At 42.4% G+C, this 21,689-nt stretch overlaps 1 protein-coding gene across 2 annotated transcripts in view; it reads left to right on the top strand.

The window, feature by feature from the left end:
• Positions 1-21,689, top strand: part of KCNMB3 (potassium calcium-activated channel subfamily M regulatory beta subunit 3) — an 86,802-nt gene that overhangs the window by 39,171 nt on the left and 25,942 nt on the right. The window contains exon 1 of one of the 2 annotated variants that reach the window (XM_021069861.1): positions 20,330-21,578. The exons of the other annotated variant lie outside the window; for it this stretch is intronic. Within the exon in view, the coding sequence (XP_020925520.1) occupies positions 21,472-21,578 (107 nt within the window). The 5' untranslated portion in view covers positions 20,330-21,471. Of the gene's footprint in view, positions 1-20,329; positions 21,579-21,689 lie in introns of those variants that run through there. 2 annotated transcript variants of the gene reach the window in all.

Raw genomic sequence — 21,689 nt, 5'->3', positions numbered from 1 at the left:
TATTTTTTAATTTATTTTTATCATTTTTTCTTTTGCTTTTTAGGGCCGAACCTGCAGCATATGGAAGTTCCCAGGCTAGGGGTCTAATTGGAGCTACAGCTGCCAGCTTACACCATGGACACAGCAATGTGGGATCTGAGCCTCGTCTGCAGCTACACCACAGCTCACAGCAACGCCAGTTCTCTGACCCACTGAGTGAGGCCAGGGATTGAACCTGCATCCTCATGGATACTAATCGGATTCATTTCTGCTTTGCCACAACAGGAACTCCATGATTGTAATTTTTAATATCCCTAAGGACCAAAAGAGGAAACTAGGACATGTGAGTTTTAGCACAAGCATCAGTTCTTATCAAGAGCCAAGGCGAGCAAAGGTCTAGGTGGTCATGGGAAATGTGAGGCTTTGTTAACAGAAATCAGCCATATTTAGGTTTGATCCTTGACATCACCCAGGGGAGCACTTTCTAGCCAGGTACACTCATGTCTCTCCCTTTACTCTTCCCCCTTTGCCCTGATGGTCTTTCTTTTCTTTTTTTTTTTTTTTTTTGCCATTTCTTGGGCCACTCCAGCGGCATATGGAGGTTCCCAGGCTAGGGGTCGAATCGGAGCTGTAGCCGCCGGCCTACGCCACAGCCACAGCAACGCAAGATCCGAGCCGCGTCTGCAACCTACACCACAGCTCACGGCAACGCCGGATCGTTAACCCACTGAGCAAGGGCAGGGACCGAACCTGCAACCTCATGGTTACTAGTTGGACTCTTAACCACTGCGCCATGATGGGAACTCCCCTGACAGTCTTTCTAATTCATTAATATTCTGAAGCTCCCTGATCTCAGGAAGTAGGAATGTTGAGAGACACATTCAGACTGGGAAAGAGACATGTCCTCCATCCTTCCTGGGTATCACTGTGGACTACAGACATTCTTAGGCAGATGAGAAAAAACACTTTGTGGCAAGTGCCATTGTCACCTTACTTTGTGTAGGCTCCTCGTGTGCTCCTTCCCATCTTAAACCCGACAGAGGTCTGCAGAGAGAATGATGAGACATAAAATGGGCAAAGTTTGTAGAACACTTGCTTTAGGAAATGGGGAGACCCCAGGTGTCAGGGATAGCAGATGTCCAGTATACTTTAGCTTTATTTGAGCAGTGTCGATTATTCATAGTGAATGGGGAGAATAAGTTCTGGGATTGGAAAAACCTGCCTTTGAATGTTAGTCATGATACTACTGTGTGTTCTTGGAAAGTTTCCTAACCTCTCTGAGTCAGTTTCCTTACCTGGTGCTTGCATCTCACACTGCCTATCTCACAGGACTGTTGTAAGGATTAAATGAGGCAATGCACAATGCTTGTGAGGGCTCAATAAATGGTAGTTGTTATTATTTTGTTCTTGTAATAGTTATGTAAAGTTATTATTCAGTTATTACTATTTAACAAACAGAACTAGTCTTTTTTTTGGAGCAGCTTGTCATCTCTTGCTTGATTTCTGTTAGGGTATTTCTTTGTTATCTATGTAATCTATTTACTTTGATGCTTAAAGCAAAGCATTATAATATAAATCAGGAAAGAAAATATTCTCACTTGTGACTTGTAATTCTAAATATGAACTTATCAGAGAGGGTCCTCGTTTCAGTTATGTTGCCCCCATGGGGGGTTGAAATGGGATTCTTCTGTGTGTCCTGTGAGAGTCAACCAAGGCAGCTAAAGTCATTTGATGTCCTCTGCTTCCTTGGCAAGAGCAGAGATGCTCCAAAGGCCCTGATGAACTCCACACAAAGGTTTCCTTTTTAGGAGGAGTTCCCATTGTGGTGCAGTGGTTAACGAATCTGACTAGGAACCATGAGGTTGCTGGTTGATCCCTGGCCTTGCTCAGTGGGTTAAGGATCCGGCGTTGCTGTGAGCTGTGGTGTAGGTTGCAGATCCCAAGTTGCTGTGGCTGTGGCGTAGGCTGGTGGCTGCAGCTCTGGTTAGACCCCTGGCTTGGGAACCTCCATATGCAGCAGGAGCAGCCCTAGAAAAGGCAAAAAGACAAAAAAAAGAAAAAAAGAAAAAAAAAAGAAAAAGAAAATGGGGAGAAATCACCAAAGGAATTTTTTAAAAAAATAACTACCTTGAAGTTCCTGTCGTGGCGCAGTGGTTAACGAATCTGACTAGGAACCATGAGGTTGCGGGTTTGGTCCCTGCCCTTGCTCAGTGGGTTAACAATCCGGCGTTGCCATGAGCTGCGGTGTAGGTCACAGACGCGGCTCGGATCTTGCGTTGCTGTGGCTCTGGCGTAGGCCGGCGGCTACAGCTCCGATTCGACCCCTAGCCTGGGAACCTCCATATGCTGCGGGAGTGGCCCAAAGGAATAGCAAAAAGACAAAAAATAAATAAATAAATAAAAAGTAACTACCAGTTGGTTTTACTCTTTACACCAGTCTATCTGCTGTAAATTCCTAAGAAGAAAAGGGAAAAGGAATAATCAGGCCTTGTGGATTCTTGGGTCATCTTCTCCATGAGCTGTGGAGCATATAAGGTCAGTTCCACATCTCACAGCTGCCCAGTATCTGTATTTTGGGAACAGATCTGGAAGCTAAGAAATCTTCCTTTGTTCTGGCATTTCCAAAAGTGCTTCCTGACTTGTAGGAATGCAGCATGCAGGAATATCAGAGGCACCAGAATCCCGAACCTGCTGCTCCCTTAACTTTGGGGAAAGTGAGGATATCAGCAGGATGGAGAGAGCCATCTCATTACTTGACCAGGTTCCCACGACCTCTCGCCCCTACCTTTATTCCTACACCTGTCATGCATAATTATTCCTTTATAGCACTGTCGACAACAGGAGTATGAATGCCTCTGGCAAGGTTGCAAACTCACAGGGGCACCATTCACAGGGTAGCTGGTGTGAATGGTGCCTTCTGGAGGTGTGCAGTGCCCAGCCTGAGCAGTGGCTCTGCCTGGGGATGGGGCAGAGTGGGCAGTCAATAAGTTGACCCTGTGTATTTTTATCCTGGCATCTGGTAAGTGGTAGGTGCTCAACAAATATATACATATATTTTAGCTGTGCCTGTGACATATGAAAGTTCCTCTGTCAGGGATCCAACCCATGCCATAGCAGTGACCCAAGCCACTGCAGTGACAGCACCAGATCCTTAATCTATTGCACTACAAGGGAACTCCTCAACAAACATATTTAGAATAATGACACTGACCTTACCATTTAAGTTGATTTGACCCATTTTCCTAATATCTGGATCTTTTAATCTAGATAGTTATCCTATTATTATGAGATTCCTCTCCCCTCCATTCAGGAAAGTGCTTCAGTTTTTTTTTTTATTTTCCCACTGTACAGCAAGGGGGTCAGGTTATCCTTACATGTATACATTGCAATTACAGTTTTTCCCCCACCCTTTCTTCTGTTGCAACATGAGTATCTAGACATAGTTCTCAATGCTATTCAGCAGGATCTCCTTGTAAATCTATTCTAGGTTGTGTCTGATAAGCCCAAGCTCCCGATCCCTCCCACTCTCTCCCCCTCCCATCAGGCAACCACAAGTCTTTTCTCCAAGTCCATGATTTTCTTTTCTGAGGAGATGTTCATTTGTGCTGGATATTAGATTCCAGTTATAAGTGATATCATATGGTATTTGTCTTTGTCTTTCTGGCTCATTTCACTCAGTATGAGATTCTCTAGTTCCATCCATGTTGCTGCAAATGGCATTATGTCATTCTTTTTTATGGCTGAGTAGTATTCCATTGTGTATATATACCACTTCTTCCGAATCCAATCATCTGTCGATGGACATTTGGGTTGTTTCCATGTCCTGGCTATTGTGAATAGTGCTGCAATGAACATGCAGGTGCATGTGTCTCTTTTAAGTAGAGTTTTGTCCGGATAGATGCCCAAGAGTGGGATTGCGGGGTCATATGGAAGTTCTATGTATAGATTTCTAAGGTATCTCCAAACTGTTCTCCATAGTGGCTGTACCAGTTGACATTCCCACCAACAGTGCAGGAGGGTTCCCTTTTCTCCACAACCCCTCCAGCACTTGTTATCTGTGGATTTATGAATGATGGCCATTCTGACTGGTGTGAGGTGGTATCTCATGGTAGTTTTGATTTGCATTTCTCTTATAATCAGCGATATTGAGCATTTTTTCATGTGCTTGTTGGCCATCTGTATATCTTCTTTGGAGAAATGTCTATTCAGGTCTTTTGCCCATTTTTCCATTGATTGATTTTTTTTTTTGCTGTTGAATTGTATAAGTTGCTTATATATTCTAGAGATTAAGCCCTTGTCAGTTGCATCATTTGAAACTATTTTCTCCCATTCTGTAAGTTGTCTTTTTGTTTTCTTTTTGGTTTCCTTTGCTGTGCAAAAGCTTTTCAGTTTGATTAGGTCCCATGGGTTTATTTTTGCTCTAATTTCTATTGCTTTGGGAGACTGACCTGAGAAAATATTCATGATGTTGATGTCAGAGAGTGTTTTGCCTATGTTTTCTTCTAGGAGTTTGATGGTGTCCTGTCATATATTTAAGTCTTTCAGCCATTTGGAGTTTATTTTTGTGCATGATGTGAGGGTGTGTTCTAGTTTCATTGCTTTGCAAGCTGCTGTCCAGGTTTCCCAGCAATGCTTGCTGAATAGAAGGAAAGTGCTTCAGTTTTAAAGGACTTATGTTATTGACGTTTTGTGTGTGTCCAGCAAAACTTCTAGAGAGGTAGGCTCACAGGTGGAGGAGCTGGGAGTATTCAGTCTGCTTGGTGCTGCTGGGCCTTGGCCACTGGGGTGAAAGGGCCTACAGAGCCCAGTTGGTCTATGCTCTACCGACTTTCCGTGCTGAGAAGCAACTCAGTGACCTCTGGCCTCATTTTCAATGTCACAGATGTGGCTCTGGAAAAGAAACCGAGTTGGTATTTTCAGAATGTAATAGCATTGAGTTTAGGTCACAGCTGCAGCAAAATCAACAAGAAATAAACACATAATATGTACACAAGTTGAGGATGAATTTGATCCATTTTCCTAATTTGGAGTATGGAGCTGGGGAGGGAGATCGTGGATAGATTATCTGTCTGGGATTCTTCTGATTGCTTGACTTCATACTTCAATGAGGAGAAATTTAGCCTAGAATGGGTATGATTCTCGCCCAGGAAAGCCTCTCCAGTTTAGGTGGATAAACTGGAGCAGTGACTTTGTGTGAGGCTGGGGTGGATTCTTGGATGTTCACTTCCTCCAGGTTCTTTCATGGCACTGCCAGCCTCACGGGCTAGCGGAGAACACATCCTCCTATGATTTTGAAGAAACTGAGCTGCCCAGACCTCAGTTTACCTGATCTGCTTCTTGATTGTTAAAAAAAGAACATAAAGACTCATAGAAAATCCTTTACTCCTGAAAAGCCTGCCTTCAAAATCTACTGTGCTGCTGCAGACCCCGAATCACATACTTGGGTGTCAAAGGCTGAATATGGAGTCTTTTTCTCTTCACATTCCTGCTGTAAATATCCTGTCCCCCCTGCTCACTGCCCAGGGACCCTAGAGAGCTATACATCTTTGCCCAGCTCGAGAGAAGCTCACGCATGTGGAGATGCAAAAAGAGGAAAATCCATTAATATATTTTAGAAGCATTTCCTGTAATAACAATTCACGTTGAGGCAAGAGACTCCGCAGGTCCTCAGCTTCCCAGAGGACAGAAAATATTTCATAGGGAAAATGGAAAGAGACCCAGTACCAGGTGTTAGGACATGGGAATGTGGTTTTCTCTCAGATTTCGCAGGCAGTTGTGCTATTGTCCTACATGTGACCTATTATCCCACCTATCTTGGTTACCTCCCCCACAAAGGAAGCATAGCAGGGCACATACCTGCTTTGTGAAATGAAGCTTCTACAAGTCTTTTCCCGAGTAGCAAATGGAAATAAATTGAGCTGTGTGTGCATGTGTGCACGTGTGTGTGTGTGTGTGTGTGTGTTTAGGGCTGCACCTGTGGCATATGAAAGTTGCCAGGCTAGTGGCTGAATTGGAGCTGTAGCTGCTGGCCACAGCCACAGCAGTGCTGGATCCGGGTCTGTGACCTACACCACAGTTCACAGCAACACTGAATCCTTAACCCCCTGAGCAAGCCTAGGGATCGAACCTGCGTCCTCATGGATACTGGTCAGATTTGTTTCCTCTGAACCACATTGGGAACTCCCAAATTGCTCTTATTAATAGAGGGCTAGTAAGAATTGACTATGCTACAAAACACAATTTGCTATAAACAAATTTGGAAAAAGGGGAAACAGATCTTTGCATTTGGTGTTTAGGATTCAGTCTGGGATTGTGACTTATAGGGCTTCCTTTTCTCCTCCTTCTTTTCCTCCTCCTCCTCCTCCTTTTTAACTTGGGAGGGAAATATGGCATAATAGATGTTTCAGTTTGAATGAACCAGATGGGGTGATCCATGGAGTTGCTAATAATTTTTGCCCCATGTGCTACATAGCCAGGCATATAATTGTGTGCTCTGGAAATAATCGTGGTGTTACACGTCCTTTGAAAAGGGATGCCTGTTTCCTTGCTGCCAAAATGATGGATATCTTATAATTTAACTTTGCCGGTATTGGTAGATAGTTATTGGCTTCAATTTATGATTAATAATTGGCACAAAGAGAAAATTTGATTTTCTTTTTTTTCTTTCTTTCTTTCTTTTTTTTTTTTTTTTTTTTGTCTTTTTGTCTTTTTGCCTTTTCTAGGGCTGCTCCCACAGCATATGGAGGTTCCCAGGCTAGGGGTCCAATTGGAGCTGAGCCACCGGCCTACGCCACAGCCACAGCAACTTGGGATCTGCAACCTACACCACAGCTCACGGCAACGCCAGATCCTTAACCCACTGAGCAAGGCCAGGGACCGAACCCACAAACTCACGGTTCCTAGTCGGATTCGTTAACCACTGTGCCACGACGGGAACTCCGAAAATTTGATTTTCTAACCTATTTGTTCCTTTGTAGATCCTTAGGCAGTTAAAGTGGCTGCAGTTCTTTTCATCATTTATATACGTTTGTGACTGGGTCAGGCTCTCTGTCAGGGAAAGTAGGAAATGGGAATGATTTAATATTTTGGTGAAACTTCTTCCCTTTCCCTGAATGGCTTAGAAATTGACTCTTTATTTATTTTTTTCAGAGACAAATGACAGAAACTCAGCTCCATCTAGCTTTAGCTAAAAAGTGAATTTATTGATTCATAGTTATATAGATATATAAGGAAGTGTGGCCCAGAGTGGATTAACTTCGGGCATAGCTGGATCTAGGGGTTCAGACATTATCATCCAAGCTGATTTCCAGGTTGCTTTCCTCTCTTCACCTTTTTGCCTGTCTTTTTCAGTTCTACTTCATGTGGTAGGCAAATGGGTGATAGTAGCCCTTGGTCCATACTCTCCAGCTTAGCCACCCTGAGTGAAAAATAGGTTTCTCTTCTATCGCCTCCCGACATTGCCCTCAAAGAAAGTGCTCATTTTCTCTGCTTGGACCATGAGTTCACCTTTGAACTAGTCCCCGTGATCTGGGGGATGTTGCACATGAGCCAAACAGTCTGGACCAAGCGCTTATCCCTGTGGTGGAAATGGCAGATACTAACCCCAGAAAAATTCCTTAATATTTAATTAGCTGTAATTCAGTCACATGGCCAATCCTGAGTAACACACATGACCAAGGGGGTGTGGCACTCTGATTGGCCAGGCCTGAGTCACCTGTGTCACCTCTGGAGACAGAGACATAGGACAGAAACTGAGAGTGAAGGGGAGGGGTGCCCCAAGAAAATCTGGCCTTTGGAAAAGGGAGAGCTAACTAGCCAACTAGCTTAAAACTATGAAGAGACTTGCATAAGATCTTGCACTTATTGTTTCAACCTCTTGAGGTTGTATTTGCCTTCTTTTCTTTATATGATACCATGTTGAGACCTAAGGAAAATCTCCCCTGGTTACAATTCCTGTATTTGTAGTACTTTTGATTTTACAGGGTTCTTCCACCATTCCTTATAACAACAGTATGGAGTTTGTAAGTATTCCCATTCTGTGAGTGAGGAAACTGAGATACAAAGAGGTTTAACCGCTAACCCCATGCTCTACAACTAGTACCCAGAGGGACCAGCCCTCAAACCCAGGCTGACTGTAGAGTCCTTGCATTTTCCACTCTACCCTGTGAGAGAGAAAGACGGCTCAATGAAAGCAGTTCCAGTGTGAATAGGAGCAGGGCTTAGATTCAGGAGAGAGCTCAGAGGCATTAGCAACCGACTACAGTGACTCACTGATGGTGGGGTGGTAGTGAAGGAGAGGAGGTGACACAGCTTCAGCTTGAGTGACAGATAGAGTGGCTGAAGATCAAACTTCTCAGGGACCCCACTTCAGTCCTTGAACCACTTCTTTTGACAACCCCCTTTTTCCTATGCCCTCTCCTATCTGGTGGGGCTCCTTCTTCTGGGCCTCTGATCAAGGTCTGGCTGGATCCAGCTGTTGTGTTGGTCTATTGGTCCAGGCGTTATGTCCTCTAAGACTTAGGGTCCTTTGCTGCCAATTTGTATTGAGGTCTTAGTGACCCTGAGAGTGGGGCCTGGTGCTTGGGTGCCCTGAGTTTTAGCACATAATAAGCTGCCTCAGTTCCTCTTCTTAATCCAGTGCTGCACGAGGACCCATCCAATGGCTGGGCCTTGTTGTCGTATCAGCTCTTACAATCTCCTCCTGTCTGACTTTCTGGCATGTTGCTTAGGGCTGTACCTCACATGGACAAATATCCCTCTATAACAGTCTGCTATCCTGACTCCTGAATATTGGCCATAGCCTGGATGTACCAGAGTATTGCTCTGCCTGACCATCTGCATGGACGGGGCCCCTGGGCTTATTCCTTGCTCTGGAAGCACCTCTTTCCACCTTTAATTATCCACCTGCCATACAACACTGTTTACTTGTTTGCTTACCCTTCTTTTTCTCTGATTAAACGGAGCTTTTGCCAGCAGAAATTCTGTAGGATTTGTCTTTAGATGTGGTATCTTAAATAGTGTTACTTTTCAAGTCTACAATATTCATGTGGGAATATGTAAGTTGGTGAGTACATTGGTAAACTGGATATATGCATCTGGTATGCACAAGATATGTGATGCAATAATAAAATCAATGAATTAACACCCATTTATCCAAAAACCACGTCACTGAAACCTGAACTTCATTTTCAACTTGAGGCTTTGGCCAGTTATGTGCAAAAGAACTCACATCATCATTATTGGGTTAAATTAAGTTCATCCGGGTCATCCTCCAGTCACATGCTCCTATTCATAAGTCTAGGATCAGAGCTCCAGAGTCACGGTTGTGACATTCTCAGCTCTCGAACAACTCTGTTGTCATCTAACCTGAGTTACATCACTAGCTCTCATGAGGCCAGCCTCATTAATCATAAAAGCGTCTGTGCTGGGGAGGATGCCTACCTCATCCTGCCCACATGTACATCAATGACGCACAACATGAGGGTTAGCTCAGGCTCATTCTATTCGCTTATGATTCATTGATGGGTTTCTTCTGTACAACCCGTGGCCTCCTGTGTTATTGCAGATTTAAGATCCAAAGACATAATTATAATTCATTTGGTAATTTTATGTAATGTCATCCCTGAAGTGAAATTTTCACTGTGAAAGAAAACTATGTGTTTATTCATCAACCATTTCTTTTTTTTTCTTTTGATTTTTTTTTTTTTTTTTTGTCTTTTTTGTTGTTGTTGCTATTTCTTGGGCCGCTCCCGCGGCATATGGAGGTTCCCAGGCTAGGGGTTGAATCGGAGCTGTAGCCACCGGCCTACGCCAGAGCCACAGCAACGCGGGATCCGAGCCGTGTCTGCAACCTACACCACAGCTCAAGGCAACGCCAGATCGTTAACCCACTGAGCAAGGGCAGGGACCGGACCCGCAACCTCATGGTTCCTAGTCGGATTCGTTAACCACTGCGCTACGACGGGAACTCCTCATCAACCATTTCTAAACTGTGTATTACCTTGCAGGCATTGTGCTAGGATTTAGGACTTGAGGACCAGGATGAATACAACACATCCTTGTCTTTTTTTTTTTTTTTTTTTTTTAAGCATGTGGAGGTTCCCGTGCTAGGGGTCAAATTGGAGCTATAGCTGCTGGCCTATACCACAGCCACAGCAATGCAAGATCCGAGCCTTGTCTGTGAACTACACCACAGCTCATGGCAATGCCAGATCCTTAACCCACTGAGTGAGGTCAGTGTTTGAACTGGCAACTTCATGGGTCCTAGCTGGATTCATTTCTGCTGAGCCATGACGGGAACTCTGACACATCTTTGTCTTTGATGAGCCAACAGTCTAAAAGGCAATGCAAAGAGGGTGGATGCTTTCAGCCTGATTTGGTGAGGGTCACTGTATGGTGAAGTCTTGGGGTGTGAATACAGGCTGGTCAGAGAAAGGAAGGGGTGTGGAGGGAAAAGCAAGAACAAAAGACAGGAAAGCATGGACAGGGAGTGGTGTGAGACCAGACTGGAGCAATCTCTGGGCCCTGCAGAGCACTTGATTTTTTTTGCTTTTTTGCTTTTGCTTTTTTGCTTTTTAGGGCCACACTTGTGGCATATGGAAGTTCCCAGGATAGGGGTCAAATCTGAGCTACAGCAGCTGGCCTACACCACAGCCATAGCAACTCTGGAATCAAACCTGCATCCTCATGGATCCTAGTTGGGTTCATTAACTGCTGAGCCACAAAGGGAACTCCAGCGCTTGAATTTTAATCTGCAGACCAGCATTTTTCAAAACATGCTTGAAGGAATACTTGTTCTGTGTGATGATACTTAATCTTGCATGGTAAAAGAGTTTCATGGTTAACTGAATTTGGGGAATGCTGATTTGGAGGGCCATATAAATACTCTTCAGTTGGTACCTGCTTTTTTCCATGTGATGTGCACCATCCTGTGACAGGTGGGGGAGACAGAGGGGAGCCATAGGTACAGTCTTGTGCTTCTGGGGCTTGCAAGCCAACAAGGAAGGCAGGAATTAAGTAAATGGCTGCAGATGGTTTGTTAAGTGTCTGCAAATAAGGAACATCCCAGGAAGGAGGCTGTGCTACAGGATACAGGCCAGAGTAGTTAATAAGAACAAGAACTAGCATTCTTTCAGTCCATGCTATTAGCCAGACATTGGGCTAAGGGCTTCACAATCATTATTATGTTTAAACACAGCTAATTGGAACAATACGCTGGGTGCTTTTTCATTTCCTGACATTGGTTGGACAAAGTCATAGGGCACTTCCCAAGTGGATTTGACTACAGGTCCATTTTTTCACAGATCATTCATTTAATTCTATGGCAGTTTTGGCATGGGGACCCATTGAAGTGTTCTTGGCTGTGGAGAGATTTGTTGAGGTTTAATTTTCCAAATGGCAAGAAAGACATACTTTGTGATCCTGGTGACTCAAAAATGGTCAGAAGCTTTGGAAAGAGTCTAGGAATCTTCAGTCTTGCCAGTGCATAAGAATCATTTTTGCAGAGTTCCTGTGGTTTAAGGGATCCTGTATTTTGTCGCTGCTGTGGCATGGGTTTGATCCCTGGCCAAGGAATTTCCACAAGCTGCGAGTGCAGCCAGAAAAAAAAAAAAAAAAGAATCACTTTTGCTTTCTAAAATATTGACCTATTAAATATGAGTTTCCTGGAGAACAGTCTATAGGTTTTATAAGCTTGTGAATACATAGGAAACTGGTAACCTCTGGGGCAGGGTCTTGGGTGTGATGAAACAGAAGGAGACTCTTCATTATAAAGAGGTAAACCCTGGTTATGTATCACCTAATACAAGATAAATGTGGAAATTAAAAAAAAAATCTCCATAGATGATCCAGATGTAGCCAGGACTGAAAATCACTGGTGGAATTAATTAAGTGAATTAAAAACAAAAAGGTATGAAACAAGTAATTAAGATTTTCTGTTATAAGGAAGACATGCTAGAATAGAGTTGAGCATTAGGAGGTTAATAACCTTAAAGAAAGTAACTCTCTAGTGGTGACAGAAGAGAAGTCAGACCATGAGGGGTTAAGAAGGCAGAAGAAGGGAGAGCAGAGGCCCAAGACTATAAGCTGTTTCTGGCAAGGGGTCAGGGGAGCAGCAGGGTGGACTCTTGCAACCCTGAGGCTTCTATGCACTAACTGATTAACTGTGGGACTTGGGATAGTTTCTTGGTCCCCTGAATTCCTTACTGTAAGATAGGAACAATATTCGCTGCCTTAGAGGCTGGTTGGGAAAATCAAAAGAGACAACGAAGGTTTGGCACGCACACACAGCACTTAGAGCCTCTCAAAGTGTGGTGGACCTGGACATTTTGTTTGGGAGAGCAGAGGACTGAAATGATAAAAGTGGAGATAAGACAAGATCCTGCAGAAGGTAGAAGGAGAGGGGAGCAAAAACATAGGCTGCAAGTGTTTCTTGGGAACGAGGAGCACCCATTTCCTCTGTGGGGAGACGAAGGAGAGGCTGGGCAGGTATAGAGGTAATGTGGCAACAGAGACATTTCAGGAGGGAGGAAGGAAGCCAAATGAGGCAAGGTAAGAACACTTAATCCTTTTCCCTTCAAAGAAAGAGACAATGTGGGAATTAATATGTTTCAAGTGCCAACAATATTTTATGCACAAAAGTCATATTCTTGCTTAAAATAAATTGGTGCTAGCCGTCATATCTGGATTAAAAAAAACACAGGCAACCTCCCTTCTGTGTCACCTCCCTGCTTCTCCTCTTTTATTCCGCATTACCTCTGGCACAAATACCTTCAAGGGTCATTTATTCACTCACACCTTTTATTTTGAGCCTACTGTGTGGCAGGTACTAGACCAGGGAGGTCTTGACCCTGACGGTGGTACAGCGAAGTGGGAGTGTGGAGGAATGGGGAGGAAAAGCACAGTTTACCTCTTCTTGTGCATGGTGTGTGAGCTTAGAAACTCAGAGAAGGACAGATGTTTTTGGTGCAGGAATTGTGTGGATTTCTTTTTGCATGGGTGCGTTGACATATTTTCCCAAATGAGCTGATCGAGACAGGACTATGAACCCACCTGAGTAAACATGTCCCATTTGGCCCAGGGAAGATGCTGGCACACTATAGCAAAGAGTCTGGGAAATAATATGCTGAGTTAAGCTTAAAAAAAATTCCAGAAACATAGTCTTCCACTTTCTTTTTTAATTTTTATTTTTTAAATTAAATGTAGTTGATTTAAATGTTGTGCCATTTTCTACTGTACAGCAAAGTGACCCAGTCATATGTATAAATGGAGAGATTGAATATAATTCCCAGTGCTATTCAGTGGCACCTCATTGCCTATCCATTCTAGAGGTAATATTTTGCATCTACTTATCCCAAACTCCCCATCCATCCCACCCCCTCCCCCTTGGCAGCCACAAGTCTGTTTTTTATGTCTGTGAATCTGTTTCTGCTTTGTAGATAGGTTCATTTGTGCCACATTTTAGATTCCATATGTAAGTGATATCATTTGATACCTGTCATCTCTTTCTGACTTACTTCACACAATATGAGAATCTCTATTTGCATCCATGTTGCTGCAAATGGCATTATTTCATTCATGAGTAGTATTCCATCATGTATATATACTACATCTTCTTAATCCACTCATCTGTGATGGACATTTAGGTTTTTTCCATGTCTTGGCTACTGTAAATAGTGCTGCTGTGATTATATGGGTACCTGTATATTTTTGAATTGTAGTTAGTCCAGATATTACATCCCCAGTAGTGGGATTGCTAGATCATACAATAGTTCCATATTTAGTTTTCTGAGGAACCTCCATGATGTTTTCCGTGGTGATTGTACCAATTTATATTCCCACCAACAGTGTAGGAGGGTCCCTTTTCTCTCCAGCATTTGTTATTTGTAGACTTATTAATGATAGCCATTCTGGCCATTATGAGGTGGTACCTCATTGTAGTTTTGATTTGCATTTCTCTAATAATTAGTGATGTTGAGCATTTTTTTTCATGTGCCTACTGGCCATCCGTATGTCTTCTTTGGAGAAATGTCTTCTTAAGTCTTCTGGACATTTTTCTTTTTCTTCCTTTTTTTTTTTTTTTTTGCTTTCTTCTTTTTTTTCTTTTCAGGGACGCACCCAAGGCATATGGAAGTTCACAGGCTACGGGTCTAATCAGAGCTACAGCTTCTGGCCTACACCACAGCCATAGCAACGCAGGATCTGAGTTGTGTCTGCAACTTACACCACAGCTAATGGCAACACAGGATCCTTAACCCACTGAGTGAGGCCAGGGACTGAACCCGCATCCTCATGGATACTAGTCAGATTTGTTTCCACTGCACTACAACAAAAACTCCCATTCTGCCCATTTTTCAATTGGGTTGTTTGTTTTTTTGTTGTTGAGTTGTATGAGTTGTTTGTATAGTTTGGAGATTAAGCCCTTGTCAGTTGCATCATTTATAAGCCCTTGCCAGTTGCATCATTTACAACTATTTTCTCCCATTTCATAAGTTGTCTTTTTGTTTTTCATAAGGTTTCCTTTGCTGTGCAAAAGCTTGTGAGGACCTTGATTAGGTCCCATTGGTTTATTTTTGTTTTTATTTCTATTGCCTTGGGAAACTGACCTAAGAAAATATTTGTATGATTGATGTCAGAGAATGTTTTGGCTGTGTTCCCTCCTAGGAGTTTGATGGTGTCTTGTCTTATGTTTATATCTTTAAGCCATTTTGAGTTTATTTTTGTGCATGGTGTGAGGGTGTGTTCTAGTTTCATTGATTTATGTGCAGCTATCCAGTTTTCCCAGCACCACTTACTGAAGAGACTGTCTTTTTCTCATTTTATATTCTTGCCTCCTTTGTCGAAGATTAATTGACCATAGGTGTCTGGGTTTATTTCTGGGTGCTCTACTCTGTTCCATTTTGCCATATGTCTATTTTTGTACCAGTATCACCCTGTCTTGATTACTATAGCCTTGTGTCTGGGAGAGTTATGTCTCTTGCTTTGTTTTTTGTTTTCCCTTAGGATTGCTTTGGCAATTCTGGGTATTTTATGTTTCCATATAAATTTTTGGATTATTTGTTCTAGTTCTGTGAAAAATGTCATGGGTAATTTGATAGGGATTACATTAAATCTGTAGATTGCTTTGAGGAGTATGGTCATTTAAACGGTGTTAAATCTTCCAGTCCAGAAGCGCAAGATATCTTCCCACTTCTTTGAATCCTCTTTAATTCCTTTTTATAGTTCTCAGCATATGTTTTTTACCTCCTTGGTTAGGTTTATTCCTAGGTATTTAATTTTGGGGGTATGTTTGTTGGCTTGTTTGTTTTGCTTTTTAGGGCTGCAGATGCAGCATATGGAAGTTCCCAAATTAGGGGTCGAGTCAGAGCTACAGTGGCCGGCTTGTACCACAGCCACAGCAATCCAAGATCTGAGCCCATCTGTGACCTATCCCACAGTTCATAGCAACACCAGATCCTAAACTCACTGAGCAAGGCCAGGGATTGAATCCATATCCTCTTGGATCCTAGTCAAGTTCATTACTGCTGAGCCATGATGGGAACTCCTGGGGTGTGATTTTAAAAGGTATTTTTTTTTATATTCTTTTTCTAATATTTCATTGTTACTATACCAAAGTGCACTTGATTTCTGAATGTCAATCTTGCATCCTATTGCTAAGTTCATTGATCAGTTCGAGTTCTCATGTGGAGTCCTTTGGGTTTTCTACATATAGTATTATATTATCCATCATCCACTTTCTTAACCAGGAGAATGGTAGTGTTTAATCCTTTCAGACCCAATGTTCCCTTCATAGCAAATACCTCACTGTTCTGAAATGAGATTCATAGATGACATAACCAACCTACATATGTTTAAAAATAATATAATGCCCAAACTATATTATATAGGAGAAATGAAAGTTGAGTAAGTTACCATTAAATATGCAATTCTCCATGTGAATACTTAAGCATGGTGCATCAGTGGTACAGTGAGGTACAGATGCTGATATCTATGTAGGTAGTCACCATGGATGTGATAGCTGAAAACATAGGCTGATTTGAGTGTTTTTATTATATTGTTAACTCAGATACCATGAACAGCTTTGCTATGGGTGATAAAAGTTTCCAAAACAGTGAAGAAATAAAGTGTACATTTCTCTCCATTTTCACAGAAGGCACTCAAATATAAGATGTTGTGTTTAAATGTAAAGTGGTTGGGTTTTTTTTTTTTTTAAGCTTAGATCATTATTAAAAGACTTTTCATCTACATGAATGCCCAGTGGGAATATTGAAAGTCCCCTGGCACACAGGGCAATTCTTTGTTTTGTGGGACTTGCCTACAAACTACGGGGCATCTGCCACATGGCTGTCCATTCCAGTCTCAGTGACAACCAAGAAACACCTCATAGGTTTCCAAAATGTCCACCAGGAGGTGGCACCGTCCCCTTTGAGAATCACTGCTATGTAATATGTGAATATAACTGAGCTCTGCACTAAGAGAAGCTCACAAAATGTTGGTTAGAATGACTAAGAACCTTGCCGATCCTCACAACTATCATCAATTTTAAGTCGTGCTGTGGAGAGGCTGTAGGTATAAATGGAAGATCTAGAGAGGGATAGCCAAAGCTTTTCATCTTTCAAGCCTCTCCCAGTTAGTTAAAAGTTAGACCCTCATGGAACTCAATTTTTGAGCTCAGGAGGAACTAACATAAAAGCGTCTGCAGTGGGACCAGGAGCCCACAAGCCACACATTACCTGAACAAGGAGAGTTACCTGAATCTTGCGAACCCAGGAACTCTCCTGGAATTTTATTTTAGAAAATTAAGTGTCTCACATTCATTTTCTTACACTTTGCTGTCTTTTCCTCAGAAAGAGGAACAGAAAACAAAACAACTTTTAGTTAATTGAGAATTCTGATTATTTTTCTTATTAACAGAGTTCTATAATTTTCAAGAATGCATTAGAATTGATCATCACATATCACTTGATGAGAAATGAGGGCTTGGTCAAATCAGGAAAAGAATTTATCTAAAAGTAAGTAAGACACTCAGACCTGTCAAAACTAATACATGTCTCTATGAAGACCTGGCCACCAACATTCCTGGGCAAACCGTGAGAATACGACACATGTCTGAAGCCACTCACTGAGTGAGAAGGCGGTTATTATCAGTGAAATCTGGGCTTTGAATCTGATCTGTTCTGGACTCTTGGACCTGTCCCTTCTTTCTGGGGCTCTGTGATTTGGGTCTCCATGTCCTCATCTGCAGAATGAATGAATACCTACCTCCTTGGTTGTGTAACTGAGAGAAATAATGTTCCCAAGGCCCTGCGCATGGCACCTGGTGCAGTGTCGCTCAGGGTGCCTCAGTTATCCCTTTTTGTCCAGGGGTTGTGGGGGGAGGGCAGGTGGTTGGGTTCTCATCTTTCTACAAGATCGAAGCCCCTCAGCAGCTGAGCAGGTATTCTTGCATTGTTGTAACTTCAGGAGAGGAGATATTTTTCTTGCAGACAAGCTTATGGTTTCATGTACTTTATTGGCCCTTAAAGGTGGAAAGTACATTAATCATCTGTGCCAACCCCTACATTGCACAAAGAAATAAGCTGAGTTCTAGAGAGGTCATATGATCTGAAACTAGAAATAGTGTTTAGGATCCCAAGGCCAGGCCTCCAAGACCTTTTAAACCTATAACATGACCCAGGGTTTTCCAATGTATGAATGTAGGACCACCTGTATTAGAATCACATGAGGAACTTTCCAAATTCAGGTTCCTGGGTCTTACACCCCAACTATTAGATCAGAATCTCTAGATATGAAGCCTGAGAATCTGTACTGCATAGAAGGTCACACTTGATGTTAAGTACCACTCAAGTAGTGATCACTTACCTTGCCTTGCATTATTATAAAATAGGTCTCTACCCAGTGCCACCTGGTGAAGACTTGGTCACAGTGGATTGCAAACAGCACCATAAATCAAGGGCTTTTGAACTATCTGACAATTTTAGCAATTGTTTCTTTTAATGTCTGCTTTAATGATCCAATAAGTTTTTCCTAGGCCAGGATAGGCCCCAGTTCTGTGGCTTTTGTGAGGTTGTAGCTCTGCTATTGAAAATACCCAAGGAATGAATTAATACATGTAAAGCCTTAGACTTGTGTCTGGTTCATAGTAAGTGCTCAATAAATGTTAGCTATTAGTATTATCGCTTCAGAGCAGGAAGAACATCTGTGGAGAGGGGACACTGGTTTTTCTGACATGAGACTAGATCATAGGGTCAGTGTTCATTTGATTAGCAACGATGGCTGGAGTTAGTCGTTATGATAAAGGAAAAGGAAGATACCATCTAAAACTCTGCCAGAAGTGTGTGGCACAGATCATACTCCCTTATTGTTTGTCTTTCATGTAAAGAGAATGTAAGATCAGATATTGCCCTACTTTTTTTTTTTTTTGGCTTTTTAGGCCCACACCCTCAGCTTATGGAAGTTCCCATTCTGGGGTCCAATTGGAGCTACAGCTGCTGGCCTACATTAAAGCTATAGCAACTCAAGATCCAAGCCACGTCTTCGACCTCCACCACATCTCATGGAAAAGCTGGATCCTTGACCCGCTGAGCAGGGCCAGGGATTGAACCTGAGTCCTCATGGATACTAGTCAGGTTCATTATTGCTGAGCCACAATGGGAACTCCAGATATTACTCTACTTTTGACAGTTTAAATTGCTGCTTGCAAAACTACTCATGCCAGGATGATTTTTCAGTGAGGGGCTTATTTTTTTATACACATATGCAAGACACACAAAGAACATAGGCTGCTGTATTCTTTTTATGTTATGAGTTGTACATCTCTAAATTTGAAAAGAAAGATATAGTTCTCATGAACATGGAGAATTTTAGTTACCAAAGAATTCTTAGCTATATAATATTTGTGTGTAATTGAAATGATATGAAAATGAATGAGGAAGTGGTTTCTCCAGCCTGATGAAAGGGAGAGATGGTTCTTTTTTCCCTTGAGTAAAGCATCTGTTAAATGCAAAAGAAAATGACTGTGGAGCCAGGAGTCCATGATGCCAGCGTTTTGCAATAACATCCCCTTTCATCTACAGATCTCCCAACAGTTTACAGGCACTAATTAAGTTTCATCATACTCATACCACTCACACTGAGTTTTATTTACTTTCTTTTTCCTAAGGAAAACCAGGGTGGGGGATGTTTAAAGGATTACCTGACATTACAAAGCTGGGATTTGAACCTTGTACCCAAAGCCTCTGGCCCAGAGCAGGAAGGGGTCCAGATGGTGGGCTTGAGAGTTGACTCTTGGCTTTTGTGGACTGGGAAGTGATCTCCAGCAACTCTGAGGGGAAACAGTAAGCTAGGGACTGAGAGAGGGTCTCAGGGGCCAAGGGTGAGGACCAGAGATCCTGATGGAAGAGAAGGTCCATACACCTGGCCTCTGTTACCACCACACCCCTCCTGCCTTAGCCTGTGTATTTCTAAATGGATGCATTGGGATTGCAGTTCATACCAATCACTCTAGGTTCTTTTTGAGAGGTAGGCTGTGAGCCTTGAGGGGAGTGTGTGTGTGTGTGTGTGTGTGTGTGTGTGTGGCACTTACTGTAAGGGTGAGAGGGGAGTAGTCTGGTGGACAAAGGCCAGTAACTTACCAAATGAAAGGGCACCAGAAAGAAAACCATAGGGTAATAGGTTATGTTAGTCCTTCTCACTTATCATCTTGGCCCTATTTAAAAAGGAAGAAAAAAACCAAGCACAGGTTAGATCTGAGGTCAATCTCAGATGGCCAATTGTGCCAGCTCCTAAGACACATGCAGGTCTAGGCTTCTCCTGGACCCCAAACAAATCTGTCTGGGCCTACCAGAACTTTTGAATTGGAACTAAAAGTAATTTCAAATTACATTCTTTCTTCACACCCTCTTAAGATGAATTTTTAAAGATTCTGCCTATTTTCACTTAGGTGGGACTAGAATCATAAAATTGGACTCACCAGAAAAGTTAGGTGAAAATTCAAGTAGAGGACCTGGGCTCTACCATATTTCTGAGGTTTGAATCAAATACATAAAAATAGCAGCAAATCATTCACTTCTTCAAAAAGAGTTACATACCATAGTTCCCGTTGTGGCTCAGCTGTTAATGAACCAGACTATTATCCATGAGGATGCGGGTTCAGTCCCTGGCCTATTTCAGTGGTTTAAGGATCGGACGTTGCCATGAGCTGTGATTTGGTCACAGATGTGGCTCAGATCTGCAATGCTGTGGCTGTGGTGTAGGCCTGCAGCTGCAGCTCTGATTGGAGCCCTAGCCTGGGAACTCTCATATGCTACAGGCGTGGCCGTAAAAACACCAAAAAAAAAAAAAAAAAAAAAAAAGAGTTATATATTGAGTTGCAGGGAGTTGATTAGACCATCTAAATCTGAAAAAGAAAAGTTATTATATGTTTCCAAGGCTGTTACAAGGAGGAGGAAGAAAGGAAAAAATTCAAAATTCTAGTTGCTATTTTCAGTTTTTAGTCCAAATTGCATCAGCTCATTAAAAACAAAGAATTTACAAAGGGCCTAGTCCATAACTCTAATAGAAAATTAATGTAAGTCAGAAGTATATGAATATATATATTTTTAATTAAGTGATATACAGCGGCAGGTAACACTAATATAGCTATTATGCATGATGTTTATAAATGAGATTATGTTTGCATTCTTGCTCACACCAGTGTTTTGGAAAATATTAAGATAATATTACCTTAACTACAAAAATAAAACCAAAGTAGTCTGCCTAGCATTCTATCATCCTCATTTCAGTAAGCTAAAATGTGATAGTAATTTATCTTCATGATTGGTGGTTTTGAAAGATTCCCCGAATGTCTTTGTTATCAAAGACAAAATATCATTTGATACAGTTTTATTTAAAAAAACTTTGATGTAGTTTTAACGATGAGGTTTTTATGACCCTTCGAGTCTTGAATATTTGAGAAATCACATATGGTATAGAAACAACTTCTCTTAATCTAACAAGCAATTACTCAGAAAAATCCATTCTCTAATAAGCTTGTACTCTAACAGAGCATTTGTGAAAAAGGAAATGTGGCCAGGGCAAAACATTTCCTCTTTTTATAAACCTTGAACTGAGTATGTCCTTTACCAATTATATAGGTTCCCTTGGGCCTCAGAACTTTCCACAAACGTTTCTGTCTCTATGGTGATGCACAGGCTGCTGAAGCAGAAGCTGGGTGAGAAGGAGGCGGTGGCGGGCAAGGGGCAGCCATGGGGAGAAGGTCTGGCTGAAGAAAACCATGCAGGGTCCTGATTCTTTCAGACCGACTGAGACACCTTGCCAGGAGTCTGCAGAACCATGTGGACAGGCCTGCCCTAACCTCCTACTGCTCACCACCAGGTGGCTGCTTGGGAGGCACAGGTGCTTCTGTTGGCTGCTTGCACCTGGGACCGGGAGACTCCCCTGGGAGCCCACTTCCTTTGATGTTTAAACCTCACCCTTCTCCGGCCCTCAGAGGCCATGACTCAGGTGAAAGGAGTCCATTTTGCCCAGCCCCCTGGTCTCATGGAGCCGTTCAGCATCCCCGTTCAAATTACACTCCAGGGCGGCCGGAGACGCCAGGGGAGGTAAGTCACCACCAGGATCTCTAGTTTTCATGGGTACCTCATTGAATAAGTGGCTAGAAGAAGAGTGGCTATAACAAGTTTAACGAGTTTGAGGTTGAGTTTGGCCCTTCA

Source organism: Sus scrofa, chromosome 13, assembly GCF_000003025.6.
Source record: "Sus scrofa isolate TJ Tabasco breed Duroc chromosome 13, Sscrofa11.1, whole genome shotgun sequence".
NCBI lineage: Eukaryota > Metazoa > Chordata > Mammalia > Artiodactyla > Suidae > Sus > Sus scrofa.
The sequence above is the reverse complement of the archived record's forward strand: the minus strand, read 5'-3'. Positions and strand labels throughout refer to the sequence as shown.